Source organism: Scylla paramamosain, chromosome 4 (assembly GCF_035594125.1).
Source record: "Scylla paramamosain isolate STU-SP2022 chromosome 4, ASM3559412v1, whole genome shotgun sequence".
Taxonomy (NCBI): Eukaryota; Metazoa; Arthropoda; class Malacostraca; order Decapoda; family Portunidae; genus Scylla; species Scylla paramamosain.
In genome coordinates, this window is record NC_087154.1 from 27,739,109 (window position 1) to 27,754,526 (window position 15,418).

Here is a 15,418-nt window from a genome sequence, read left to right on the forward strand (position 1 = left end):
TAAGTACCCTTTGTGGGCCTTTGTGGGTTTAGGATGAGAAAAAGAGTGAGGAATGTATGCCTCCATGCCAGACACTATCACCTCTGTTATGCGCTCAGCACATAAAGACGGATCTCTGACACAGAAGCAGTAGTCATTCCAAGGAAAATCAGCAAAATACCTCCTCAGGTCCCCCCAACTAGCAGAGGCAAAATGCCAGAGGCACCTTCGCTTAGGGGGATCCTGAGGAGGGATTGGAGCAATAGGACCAGATACAGATATGAGATTGTGATCGGAGGAGCAAAACGGAGAAGAAAGGGTGACAGCATAAGCAGAAGGATTAGAGGTCAGGAAAAGGTCAAGAATGTTGGGCGTATCTCCAAGACGGTCAGGAATACGAGTAGTATTGCACCAATTGCTCTAAGTCGTGGAGGATAGCAAAGTTGAAGGCTAGTTCACCAGGATGGTCAGTGAAGGGAGAGGAAAGCCAAAGCTGGTGGTGAACATTGAAGTCTCCAAGAATGGAGATCTCTGCAAAAGGGAAGAGGGTCAGAATGTGCTCCACTTTGGAAGTTAAATAGTCAAAGAATTTCTTATAGTCAGAGGAGTTAGGTGAGAGGTATACAGCACAGATAAATTTAGTTTGAGAGTGACTCTGTACTCGTAGCCAGATGGTGGAAAGCTCGGAAGATTCAAGAGCATGGGCACAAGAGCAGGTTAAGTCATTGCGCACATAAACACAGCATCCAGCTTTGGATCGAAAATGAGGACAGAGAAAGTAGGAAGGAACAGAAAATGGGCTACTGTCAGTTGCCTCAGACACCTGAGTTTCAGTGAGGAAAAGAAGATGAGGTTTAGAAGAGGAGAGGTAGTGTTCTACAGATTGAAAATTAGATCTTAGACTGCAAATGTTGCAGAAGTTAATGAAGAAAAAGTTGAGGGGGGTGTCAAGACACTTAGGGTCATCAACAGAAAGGCAAGCCGACCTGGGGACATTTATGGTCTCCTCCCCAGATGGGGACTCCGAGGCTGGTGTAGGAGTCACCATGATGATTTTAAAATTTTTGAGTGAAGGGTGTGTGTTATTAGGTGCTTGTAGTTTTGTGTGGAGGAAGAGAGTTGTCTTTAGAGGGCAGGCTGTGACTGCCCCCTTGTGTTGTGAGACACAAAGGGAAACATTCAGTGAGGTCACAGCTGGGTTTAATGATAAGTTCACAGCACCCCCTGAACAGTGCTTTAGACCTCACTGGGAGTAATTGTCGTTTCGCCAGGTGTCTACTGCCTCCTCCTCCTAACTGGAGTCTGGTGAGAAAGGTGAGAAAGATGAAATGCTTTTGATTCCACCCCTATCTAAATGAGCAGTGTGAGTGGAATCCTTTCTCTCCCCCCCATATATATATATAAACCATACTCCATATATGGATGGATAAAGACCATGTACAGAATTAGCAGCTGGGGGTGAGAAAAAACAACAGAGATGATTTAAAACACCTAACATCATTGAAGCTGTTTTAGCTAGATGTGTAATTTCCAGTTTAGCTTGTTAGCAAAGAACAGACAGAGGATGTTCAATGTAGAAAGGGAGGACAAAATAATGAGTATCATTAAAGAGGAGGCAATAGTTATCTGGAAAGTTGTGTCTAGTTGATAGATGAAGGAACTGAGTTTTTGAGACATTGAATGATACTAAGTTTGCTCTGCCCCAATCAGAAATTTTAGAGAGATCAGAAATCAGGCATTCTGTGGGTTTCCTGCATGAGGTATTTAATTCCTGAAGGGTTGGATGTCTAAGAAAAGATGTAGAAAAGTGCAGAGTGGTATCATCAACATAGGTTTGGAAAGGACAAGATGTCTGACTTAGATCATTGATGAATAGGAAGTGGGTGATTGGAGAGAATCCTAAGGAACACTAATGTTAATAGATTTAAGAGAACAGTGACTATCTACTACAGCAGCAATAGAATGGTCAGAAAGGAAACTGTGGGTGAAGTTACAGAGAAAATGACAGAAGTTGTAGGAGGGTAGTTTGGAAATTAAAAATTTGTGCCAGACTCTAACAAATGTTTTTGATATGTCTAAGGCAATAGCAACAGTTTAACCAAAAACCCCTAAAAGAGGATGTCCAAGACTCAATAAGGAAAAGCAGATGATGACCAGTAGAGCAGCAACAATGGAACCCATACAGGAAATCAGATATGATTGCAAAGTGATAGATGTTAAAGAATCTTCCTGTTGAGGATAGATTCAAAAACTTGAGAGCCAGGAAATTAAAGCAATAGGATGGTAATTTTAGGGATTACAGTGGTAACCCTCTTTTAGAAACAGACTGAATGTAGACAAACTTACAACTAGAGGAGATAGATGTTGACAGACAGACAAGGTGCAAGGATGGAGGTACAGTTTCAGAGAACAATAGGAGGGACCTCATCAGGTGCATAAGCTTTCCAAGGATTAAGGCCAATGAGAAATGGAAAATTTCATTGCAAAGGATACTGAAATGAAATAGTCAGAGGATGGAGGAGAGGGAGGAACAAGCCCTAAATATACAGCAAAGGATTGAGTTCAGCTTTAAACTTTAATGAGATAGCAATATAATATCTTCTGTTCTAGACCAACCTCTAAGGAAATCCAAAAGTCTAATATGAAGCAAAAAAAGGAGTTAAGGATTAGACTGAATGAGTGAGTGAACAAGTAAGTGACATAAGCAAAGTTGGTCTTCTCACCTTGCTATTACTGTAATATAATACCAACTCACCAATAACAGAATGTAAGAAAATCACCAAGTCTAATATGAAACATTGAAGGAGTTGAGGATATGACTGAGTGAGTGAGTGAGTGAGTGAGTGAGTGAATGAGTGAGTGAATGAGTGAGTGAGTGAGTGACAAAAGCAGGGCAGATTCCTCACCTCTCCACTACTGCAGTCATTGATGTTGTCACATGCACTGCTTCAGGACGCACTTGTCACCCCCTAGAAGAACTGGCTCCTAGGGTCACATGCGTTGTTGCTCCTCAGGGTGAGGGTCATCTGCAGGTCTGCCAGTAGTGCATTATGTGTGAGTTGCTGGCTTAGTATTGTAACAGCACTCTATTCTTTTCTTGGTTTATACTGTCTAAAGGTAAATTTTGGCTAAGTTAGGCAATTTTAAGGTAAATTTTGGCTGAGTCAGACTGTCTTAAGGTAAATTTTGGCTGAGGTGGACTACCCATGGACTAATTCCAAACAACACAAGCCATTTGAATTAATGGCACTTTGTGCAGTACAAATGTGTCAAGCATAAACTCTTATTTGATTACATATTAATATGACAATTGATTTGCAGCCAGTGCAACAGAAATATCAGTAAATAATACAATGGTGAATAAAAACTTGCCACAGGACTAGTTACTGTGGCAAGTGATGCAGTCACGGTAAACGCATACCAACATACTAACACACACATTATATTGTATCCCTCGGCATGGACTTGGAATTTGTGATGTGGTGCAACACAAATCATGTCACTGTAATATAACCAAGCGTGACTCCAAAACAAAACCACTACGTGTGCTGTTTAGTGAGTATTCACCACTATACCCATGAGGAGCCATGAGGAGCCACTACTGATAAGATTAACCTAGATGAGTCACAGGAGGGGGGTGTCCACACTAGCTAGGTTAGAATAATATCCCTGGGAGGAGGAGGGGGGATGGGCACTGCCCTCCAGCTAGGTTTGGGGGAATAGAGGGATTATGTTATAAATTTAAAAATTTACCTTAACTTCCAGACACTTCATTTCTAGGGAAGTAGTGCCTTTGCAAATAATGATCTACAAGATAAAGGTACCAGCAGGGAGAGAGGACCAAGCAGTCTAGTCTTTTCAGAAATGACATTTCTGGTCAGCTTCATAAACACGGAGTCTGTTTATACGTACATAACAGTATTAAGTGCCTCCATATGGATAATGTTATTTCAAATTTTTGTTCCGTTTATCTTTTTGAATGTAAGATATATGTTCTAGTCATTTACAGATCCTCTTCTTACAGCCCTCAAGAAAACACTATCTTGATCAACTTTCTTCAAGATTTTTGTTTCAGCATAGAAATTATTCTGGTTGGGGACTTTTATCTTCCTTCCCTATCTTAGGCATCTGGCTCTGTACCTGACCCTCTTCTGTCCCCTACTGACAGGCTGTTTCTTGACTGTTTTACCTCTCTGGGACTTAATCAGTGGATTGATGACCCCACTAATATTAGAGTTGGCAATACTTTAGATCTTTATCTACTTACTGAAACAGATCGGGTGATATCTACCAGTGTGCTTCCACCCTTTCCTAACTGTGATCATTGTGTAATCATCTACAACTATGTTTTCCAGTTTAAATGTTTCTCTGCCCAAGATTGTATCACTCTACCCTTTTGGCCAAAGCTCACTTGAGGAAAATCAAAATCCTGTCCTCTATCGATTGCCATTTTGAATTTTCTGTTTTTTCTGTTAATGAAGCATATAACCAATTTTTGTCTATAATCTCTTCCTTGGGTAAATATTTTGTCCCTTGCCGATCTAATCCTACTCACAGTGCTTCTTATAAGCCTTGAGAGTACAAGCCATCTAAGGACTTGACTAATTTGTGGAGCCAAGCCTGGACCAATTACAGAGTTGAGAACTGTACATAGCAGGAGCCGTTAAGTAGCAACTAACACTCTCCAGGTCCTTCTTGACATAAATTATCATTCCAGAAACTATGCTAACAAAAGACAAATTGCTTATGAAAATCAGATTCTCAGCAATTTTTCTACCAATCCCAAACTATTTCACTGTTACATATGGAGCAAAAAACGTGAGTTGTCCATCCACTGGTCCTCTTTCTAGCCCTGATGGCCTCACATCCAACTTTAAAGAAATGGCCAGTATATTAGGTTCAGTCTTTGTATCTATATTCACTACTTCATCTGGTCACCCTCAGTCACCTCATCAATTTCATGAAAAGGTCTTCCAGGAAGTTCAGTTGTCCATCCCTGACATTAGAAAGGCTCTGAATAGCATTAATCCTTCTTCAGCTATAGACCCAGATGTAATTCATCTAGCTTTACTTAACCCTGGAATGCAAACATTGGGTAAAATTCACCACAGCATTTTGTATCCTCTCTGTTTACATTTTTTTTTTTTTTTTTTAACAAGTGAAAAGGAAGGGTACCCTAGTTGGCCTATATATTCTCAGTTCTCCATAGGCTCTTGCTGTGAGATGCAGTGTGCACTTTCTCCCATATTTTAAGTATTATTTACAATTGTGATCAATTTCACCCAGAGTTTGCACTCAATCAAGGAGAGGTGACAATGCAAACATTGGGTAAGATTCACCACAGCATTTTATCTCCCATCTGTTTACAAGTGATTAGGAAAGGTATCCAGCTGCCCTTTCACATATTCTCAATTCCCACTGGCCTCTTGCTGTGAGGTGCAGTGCACAATTTTTGCCTCCCATACTTTCTGTGTTATGATTATGGTGAATTTCAAGGAGTGGTTACATACCTAACATTACTTTTTCTTATCTTTTCAGGCATTTTTTTTTTTTCCCAGGAAACTGTAAGGTATTATATTATACTTTGTGTGTTATAATTGTGGTGAATTTCAAAGGGTGGTTACATACCTTTTCTTATCTTTTCAGGCATTTTTTTCTTTTTTCAGGAAACTGTTAGACATTATATTAGTGCACAATAGCAAAAAGACCATTCAGTAAGAAAGGACTGGAACATGTGATGAATACAACAGGCCTTACTTTCCTACCCAATATTTAGGAGAAGGAGGAGACCTTAGAAGCAGTGAAATACAGCATTTGTATTACAAGAGTTCTAATAAAAAAAAATTTAATCTGATCATCAATCAGAACGAATTCACAGGAAAAGCCTAACAGGGGTCAGGTAGCACAAAAAAATTTAATTAGTATGAAATGTAGGAATTTCAGCAAAATAAAATTTATTCCTCTTTTGTAGCTCCTTATTTCAGGTTAAGATGATCTCTAAGGGTAGTGAGGCAACCAACTTGAATCTCCAAGGACTAATAACAATTGCTGTTGTAGCTATTGTCCATCCAGCCATTATTTATTGTGTTAGGGAATTTAAGGTTTGATCATTGCCAAGAAATCTTTATTTTTGTTCTTATTTTTAAAACAAAATAAAAGATAACCTATTTTCTTTGTATGGTGTTAATATTTTGCTTGTAAATGAGGTGAGAGTTATATTTTCATACTCTAGTTTTGAATTTAATAAATAGTTAGGGTAACTATTTTTTTTATTATTTTTCTAATATTCAGTGAAATTCACCCATTGCTTGCAGCAAGTAAAAAAATAAATAAATAAATAAAATAATTTGCATTTATGAGTTAAGAACTGTTCTAGCACACTGACTTGCCCTCTATATTTACTTTTTTACTAAATCATTACTACCAAGAGAAATTCCAGTTATTTAGCTAAATTCACATGTTGCACCCATCTTTAAAGAACGGGAAAAAATAATCCCATTAATAACAAGACAATAAGTCTTACTTCTACACCATGTAAAACTTTGTTGAGGATCATACCTTCCAAACTTCATCAATATTTGGAGGCTAATTCTATTCTCAGTGTTAATCAATTTGGGTTCTGGTCAGATCAAAGATCAGCTATTGTTTACATGTAATGATGTCACTGAATGGATAATAGTAATATGATTATTATTTTTTTTTATTTATTTTTTTTTTTTTTTTTAAGTTTTTGACACTGGGAACCAATACTTTTTACCAAACTCCAATACATTGGTATCGAAGGTAGTCTTAACCTGGATTACCCTTTTCTTACTAACAGACCTATGGAGCTTGTAGTGGGTGGCTCTTCCAGATCTTTCCTCCATTACCAGTGGAGTTCCTCAGAGCTTTGTGTTGGGACCACTTCTTTCTCTAATCTATATTAATCACATATCTGCTGACCTGATATCAAATGTTAAAATATTTGCTGATCTAAAACTGTATCTGTTAATTTGACCTTGAAATCTGTCCTCTGCTCTGCTCTTTTATATCAGTTGTCCAGAGACAATAATACTCTCATAACAGTTGCAGAATCTTGGGATCTTAAGAGTTAATGCTGATAAGAAACATAGTTTCAGTTCCCCCCTCCATGTCACCTTTGATTTGAGTCTGTACTCTTCCCACCAAATTAATGGCAACCCACTTTGCATAAGTCCCAGTGTTGTTAATCTTGGTATTACAGTTGAGGTACCACAATCACATCCATTCTATTGCTTTCAAAGCAGCTGGTTTAGCCAACAATTCGTTAAAGTCCACTCTATCCCACTCCCCCAAATTTATGGTCACCCTCCTCATTGCCTTCATATGCCCACTTCTGAAGTTTGGATCTACTGTCTGAAATACTGGTTATGTCACTGACCTAGAGCTGCTACAATCAGCACAACGATATTGAACAAAGGGGGTTCAAGGTCTCGAGATGTCACATGCTCAGCATCTTATGTATCCAGACTTATCTTCAATGAAGGAAAGATTGTTACAGGTTGACCTTATTGTGTTGGAAGATTTTTCATTATCTCTCCCCAATTACTCCTACTCTCCTCCTTATTTAACTTGGCTTCTACTATTGGCACGAGGACATGGTTTAAAGACAAAAAAAAATTGTTCCTTACAGTCGTTGTGATGCCAGGCATTGATTCTTTTCAGTCTGAGTGGTGAAAGTCTGGAACTCGCTTCCCATCCATGTGGCAGAACCAATTCTCTCGATAGTTTTAAGGGATTGACTAACTTCATTGACTAACTTCTTGGGTGACTGCCTATCTCATTTCTACTCCTAATCTCCCCGATATACCCTTGACATTTGTTCTGGGATTATAGCACACTTTCCAGCCCTATTTTATTGCTGCACATTCTTTAGATTCTTTCTGGGACTAGCGTGCTAGCCATGCTCTTGGGAACCCAATCAAGAACCTATATCACTTTTATTGTGCATTATCTTTGGGTATACATAGCTTGAATAACCCAGTTTTACATGTGCTCACCTGTATGGGCCGTAAAAAAGTCGCCTTGGAGTCTCTCAGGACAAACGTGGCAGGATAAGAGCTGCCGTTTGTCGGCCATTTGAATGTTGGTAGCCACAACTTTGTCCTCGGCTCGTGCTTGGAATAAATGCAGAATATTTATTTTACGTGCTATTTACCTATTTATTTTATTATTTTTATATTTATTTCTTATTTTTTGCATTGAATTAATGAGGAGGAATATGGAGATAAACTTAGCCTCTTCTTCCGAGGTTAATACTTACAGATCAGATAGAATTAAGGTTGTAGAATATCATGCAATATATATATATATATATATATATATATATATATATATATATATATATATATATATATATATATATATATATATATATATATCGACTTTCGAAAACTTGTTAAAGCAAAAAAAAACAAAAAAAAAGGTATAAAGTGACCCATTCCGCGCAACACACTCCCCTAATGAGTACTTGAGAGACTGCTAGCTGCCTGGTCGACTGCCAGGGTTTGTAAACCAGAGCGGAATTAGCCGTTACCGGAAGTTGATATGTATTGCACGGTATTCAACAACCTTAATTCTATCTGATATGTAAGTATTAACCTTGAGAGAAGAGGCTAAGGTTATCTCACTCACAATCAAGGAAACACTCAACATACAACCAACCATCACAATGTCATAGGCTGTGGGATCAATTGTGCAAAAGCCTTTCGAGAATGAAAATAAATATTCAAATTTATTTATGCAGTTGAGTAATTTCATAAAATGGAGATTAAACACTGAAAACCTACCAGCAAGCGAGACATCTCAAAAGCAGCAACTCCTGTGATGTCACCAAACCCGTACCCACTTGAGTTCACGAGGTGTTCTACATTTTGCATAATATGCATACAAAGCATTGTTACTGCCAGAGAGAGAGAGAGAGAGAGAGCACTGTGGATGGTAGTGGATGGGATGGAAAGAAGATATTTTGCTGACCTGATAAAGTTAGCCTCGGCCGGGTTAATGAAAGTCAGATAGGGACTTCAAAGACTCCACACAAGAAACATGTGTAGGGGACACCCAACTCTGCCCTGCCCTGGGGCAGAAGCTGGTATACTGTAGAGGGGAGCAGACGTCGTGAACGAGCGTCTCGCATTGAGAGTGACTTCCAGTCTACAGGAGTTAAATGACCCGCCAACACGTGAGTGTCTTGACTACAACGTACTCAGTGTGACATATATGTCCTGTTTATGTAAGAGTGTGCGGTAGCACAATTTGTAATCTTATTCTGTAAGGCTGAGACTGTTAAGTTACCAATGTATGTAGTAACGTAAACCTATAATCTTATTTCCGTAAAGCTCAAACTGTTAAGTTACCAATATATATTTGTCTTTATGAGAACTTGTTCATATTCCCAGGTTTTGACCGATTCAATACATAGAGTCAGCGTGAAATGGGTCTCATTATCCTGCACTGATCGCCCCAAGAAAGTGGCGATAACAAGTATATACAGTTTTAATAATAAAAAGAACTTATTAGAAGAAACATATTTTTAACATATTCATAAGTCTCTCACATCCAACAATATACATCTGAGCAAACAGTACAGTTCCTTGCGTTTAACGTTTTTCATCATCAATGACTGAAACTTCTAATTCATCGCCTCTTCTCTTCAACTTCAGGTGTGACAAAGGAAATGAAAGTAGACATTTGAAACAGCTCGTAATGCAGAATGTATTGTGTTGGTATAATGTGCTGCCAATGTGTGGGGTGGATGTGTGGAGGCTAGACTTTCAGGTAGTATGTCGATCGCAGTCGGTATCTCATGGGTATATATTCATAATACTTCATACAAGTTACAGATCGAAATTACATCAAGCATCCATTAAGGATTGACAAATCTAGACTATAGTCATATACGTAGCCGAGATTTTCCTGGAGTGGAGGGGCTAGACCTAAAAATACATAGATTTTAGGAGCTAAGATAAACTATTTTGGATGAAAAATACTATATTAACATAATTATCTCTCTCTCTCTCTCTCTCTCTCTCTCTCTCTCTCTCTCTCTCTCTCTCTCTCTCTCTCTCTCTCTCTCTCTCTCTCTCTCTCTCTCTCTCTCTCTTCACACACACACACACACACACACACACACACACACACACACACACACACACACACACAATTATTTGTGTGTGTGTGTATGTCACTGTATACAAAACCACTGTCCATCCATCAAATATTTTATTTTTATTTTTTCGACATTGTTGATCCCCAGCAATAAGCATTACGCGGTTCAGGTTATGGAGGTAGTAGGTAACGTACACATGCACTCCCCATACTCACCATGGCAAGTTACATCGTCGTGGTGAAGTCTTAAGTTTCCCTCTCCCATATGAACTCACAGTTCCTGACTTGACTCAAGATAGAAGCGACACACATGATAAATACATAACTAACAAACAAATCAACTAACTAAACAGATAGATAGGCAGACAGACAGACAGATAGATAGATAGATAGATAGATAAGCAAATTTAGTCTCATATGTCGGTAAGTATATTCAACAACGCAGGTGACCAGTGACCACGAATTGGGGGCAATAAATACAGGATGAAAATACCATAACCGGCTAGAACTTGCCTTAATTTTTCTTCTTTTCTAATCTCATCATAGCAGAAAACATTTCAATATAAGTGTCTTACCCGCAAACTCCAAACATATTCAACAATACAGTTACTTATGGAATGGAGAGAGAGAGAGAGAGAGAGAGAGAGAGAGAGAGAGAGAGAGAGAGAGAGAGAGAGAGAGAGAGAGAGAGAAAATGGAAAACATCATACACGAAGATTCTGCAGTGTATGACTGTCCAAGTCCTCAAATCTGTGAGTCACTGTGGGTGTCAATGTGGAGCGTTTGTAGTCAAAAGCTATCTTTCGTTTTCCTGAAGTGCATAATTAAATTTAATTGAGCAAAGGGAGAACCTAGACCCTATGGACCACCCTCTAGCTACGCCCCTGATATAGTTATGGTTGTGAAGGTCGTGATGCAAGCACCGGTCAGTTATGTGACGCTGAGGAAATTGTACTACTAATACCAATGATCAAGTGATATACGACTATTTTTTTTTTTATATAACTGACAAAATCAGGAAAGGAGGGTAATGAAAAATAAATTAATAGAAAAGTATGATAATTTCGGATTTATTTAGATGTCACTTGTCCCTCTCAAACTTGATGTCAGCGATGCTAAAAGCGAGAGGAGGCTAAACACAGCTCTGATTTCAGTTTGCGTTTTGCTGTTTCGTCCATGGTTGTCAAGACATCTTCGTAACTCGGGGGATCTATGAGATTATTGAGAGATCGTGTTTGTCTGGTATGAGGCATAAATCCCAACGCATTTCTATCATCAGCTTGGAGGCTGCTGGCAGATAGATGGAATTCATAATAATGGTCTGGCAAGCCTCGGCTGGAGTTTGATGTCGCCGGTGGAACGACGTCTACTTGTAGTGCAGGTTCCTGTAGGTTGCTGAAACATAAGTGAATTATTCATTTTGTTGTGAAGATTATGTGTCCTGTGCCCAATGTGACTATACCACCTTTCAAATAATGACAGAAATTTTGAGCTCAAAACTGTACCCTACTTGAGCGAAAATAAACGAAACCCACTTGGATTGTCGGATGCGCCGCAGGAAAGAGCGTCGCCACGAGATTCTGTAAGATGGGGGCCGGTCCTCTGGCTGTTTATCAGCTGAATTGAACTTACCTAGGAAGGCGCACACACTCAACACTAGTATGGTACCTGTGGAAGCCCAGGATGAGTCAATAGTCTGAGTGTTATGGAGAGAATTTTGGTACCAGTGTGATACCTGTCAACTTTAATGTGCGACGGACGTCGGAGGTGAAGTGTAGCAACAGAGACCGTGCAGACTCATAGCTGGATGTCTCAGCCAAAACACGTTGAATCTGCATAGCTGGACATGTCAGACAAAACACAAGATCAGACATAACGTCAATACTAGTATAGTCTGAAGCGCTGGCCAAACATCCTGTAGGCAGATCCCTTATTACATTGTAACGGCCCAGCAGCAGCAGTAGCAGCTGTAGTATTAGCAGTAGTAGTAGTAGTAGTAGTAGTAGTAGTAGTAGTAGTAGTAGTAGTAGTAGTAATAGTAGTAGTAGTAGTAGCACCAGCAATAACATCAGCAGCATTAATTCAGAGAACGTGCTTCGACCTGAACACACAGACTGGGAAACAGTAACTCTAACATAAAATACTTGAATAATAGTGACGCATACGAATCAGATAGTAACCCCTCAGGTTCTTAAAAGACGCTCTTTCTATCATCATTACATATCACACCTGTATAATAAACACCTCAATTGTTACTGGAGTATTCCTCACAGCGTGGAAGCACTCCATTGTACTACCTATTTTTAAGTTTGGCAATGTAAATGAGGAAAGTAACTATCGTCCCATATCTCTCCTACCCATTCTTTCTAAAGAAGCTGGAAAAAATAATTGTATCTCAGCTTACCTTGTACCTAGAAACCAATAATCTTCTCAGCGAAAACCAACATGGGTTCAGATCAAATCTATCCACAAATACTGCTTTGTTAAAATTAACTAACGAACTATATGCAAATATGGATAATAAGAAAGTTTACTTAATTACCCTTCGCGATTTGTTTAAAGTTTTTGACAGTGTCAGTCACGAAATGTTACTAACAAGTGCCTCAATATGAATAATGATTCCTTCTGGTTCCAGAGTTACCTCCGTAATAGGACGCAGTCTGTGCGTATAAATAACATTATGTCTTATAACGCTAAAATCTCCTATAGTGTGCCTCAAGGTTAGCGCTTGGTCTAGTGTTATTTATTATATATGTACATGATCTTTGGCACTATTTCCCAAACTGCAAAAACATCCAATATGCAGATGACACTCGGCTTATCCACGCAGGCAATATATATGATCTTAATAATCTTATACGCCGAAGTTAATAAACCCTTAAGGTAGTTAATCATTATTTTCACAAAAATGGTCTTATGCTAAGTACAAAAAAGACCCAGTGAATGTTCGTTGGAACACGGGGACTCCTCTCACAGATTCCTCCCGGCGTTCACCTGCAGGTAGACGGCAACATAATCATCCCTAGTACATCTTTTAAGAACCTGATAACTATTTTTAGTTTGACAGGCATATTTCCGAAATGAGTAGAATAGTATATGGAGCCATAATGCATATTGATAGAATAAGGGGCTGCTTTGACAAAATAACGAGGATTTCTGTTATACAGTCACTAGTTATGAGCATAATTAATTACAGCATCAGCATCTGGGGAGCAACCAATGCTACTCACATCCAACGAGTACAAAAACTACAAATTTTGCAGCCAAAGTAGCACTTGATGGAGCTCCCAGGAGTGAACATGTTACTCCATACTTAAAGGAACTTGGCTAGTTTAAGATGAGAAACACACTTTCGAGATAGAAGTAACAATGTACAATCGCCTAAAGAATAATCTCCTTAATTGGATGTTCCCGCTGCGTACAATGAGCGACATACATAACCATACTGTTAATATAAGACAATCAGAGCAGCTTCACGTCCCCATATATAACACTAATTTGGGTACCATGTCCCTCCAAGTAGCTGGACCTTCTCTCTGGAATAGCCTCCCAAATGACATAAAACATGCTTCATCCCTCACCGCCTTTAAAACACGATTGTAAAAGCTTTTTAACAAACAGTTTCAATTATGAGCTCCACTTTCCTTGTTTCATTGATTTAATGCATTTTCAAGTACATTGTTACCATATTGTATTATTTTATGCTGCCGTTTTAATTCTATCACTTTTAATCCAATTTTAATACTTTATATAATTATAACGTCATCTTTTATGTATATTATATTTTACTTTAAATCTATTTTTATGTTTAGTACATTTTAAATCATAAGTCATTTTACTGTTTTATGTCATCAATGTGACTTTACAAAATTTTTATGTAGTATCCTTCGTATCCAGTGCACATGTACCTGAAATTATGTTAAAGAATAACCGTTGAAACAATGGAAATAAAATTTTTCTCTCTCTCTCTCTCTCTCTCTCTCTCTCTCTCTCTCTCTCTCTCTCTCTCTCTCTCTCTCTCTCTCTCTCTCTCTCTCTCTCTCTCTCACACACACACACACACACACACACATGAACAGAAGGAGGGAGACGAGGAAGGGTGGGATTATAATGTCAAGGTCAGGTCACTAATCCTTACGCTGTCACCTGCTTTCAATGGATCCGTTTGTGCAGACTTTGATTTGGACTAAGAACTCTTGACTCATTCTTTATTGATAGATGTGCTTATGTTTTCATGCCTAATACTTTGTATTACTTTGTAATACGTACTGAAAATTCCGTGGCCATGAGCTCATGGCTGACGTACGCACAGAGCAACTCGTCCCACTATTATAGCCCTAATTTTCGGATGTCTAGTTTTACTTTTCGATTGTATATACACAACGTCTACTAGGTGATTAGGATACTGTTAAGTTGCAAAAAATGAAAAAAAGTGCTTCAGCAGTACGGAGTCGAGAAAAAATCAATCAATTAATTGTGGGTGGAGTCTGTTTCAAGTTTAGGGGCCTGAATACATTCCTATTCCCTGAATAAATAAAGGCTTAGGAAGATGCGGTGAAGAGTAAGATAGTATGACAATCTAGATTCTAGAAAGTAAGCCTTACCACCAACGAAGAGGAAGACAACGCCTGTGCTGACATCTCTGTAGACCATGAGAAGTATGCCTGCGATGCAAAGAATGCAACTGACAACGAAGGTGCTGCCGATAGCACACCACTGCAAGAGAGAGAGAGAGAGAGAGAGAGAGAGAGAGAGAGAGAGAGAGAGAGAGAGAGAGAGAGAGAGAGAGAGAGAGAGAGAGAAAAATCAATAATCAGTTACACAAGTGAAGGTGGGGAATTGTATCAGGGTTGGTACAGTACATATGTAATTAAATTCAAACAAAGCCATGATAAGATAAGTATTTCCTGTACATGTGGACGCCTCACTGGGCGAATGCCCTTCTTGGATACTTCCTGGATTGAATGAGCTACACACACACACACACACACACACACACACACATATATATATATATATATATATATATATATATATATATATATATATATATATATATATATATATATATATATATATATATTATTATGCACACGCGTTGATCCATTCTATATAAAACACAGATCTCAAACTAGGTAGGCCTACTAGTATTACGCCGACATGAGCATAATAAAGTTTGCCTATTGAACTTTACATACGCGTACCCACTATTTCAGTAAGCATTCTAAACCTTTTATCCAAAACTAAAAACTACAATAAAATGGAATATATTTAAGAAATGAGACGAACATCCATAATTCACTGTTGTACTTGG

General features: G+C 38.6%; 1 protein-coding gene across 8 annotated transcripts in view; it reads right to left on the bottom strand.

The window, feature by feature from the left end:
• LOC135099937 (uncharacterized) overlaps positions 1-15,418 on the bottom strand; it is a 33,064-nt gene that overhangs the window by 16,421 nt on the left and 1,225 nt on the right. For 3 of the 8 annotated variants that reach the window (XR_010268450.1, XR_010268455.1, XR_010268454.1), the window contains exons 3-7: positions 14,709-14,820; positions 11,640-11,772; positions 8,787-11,499; positions 7,998-8,114; positions 2,886-3,013 (exon numbers count right to left, since the gene is read on the bottom strand). Coding sequence is in view for 2 of the 8 variants with exons in the window: in XM_064002661.1 (XP_063858731.1) it covers positions 11,220-11,499; positions 11,640-11,772; positions 14,709-14,757 (462 nt within the window). In the remaining 6 variants the exon portion in view is untranslated. Of the gene's footprint in view, positions 1-2,885; positions 3,091-7,997; positions 8,115-8,786; positions 11,500-11,639; positions 11,773-14,708; positions 14,821-15,418 lie in introns of those variants that run through there. The other 5 variants (XM_064002661.1, XM_064002660.1, XR_010268451.1 and 2 more) reach the window with 4 other exon arrangements.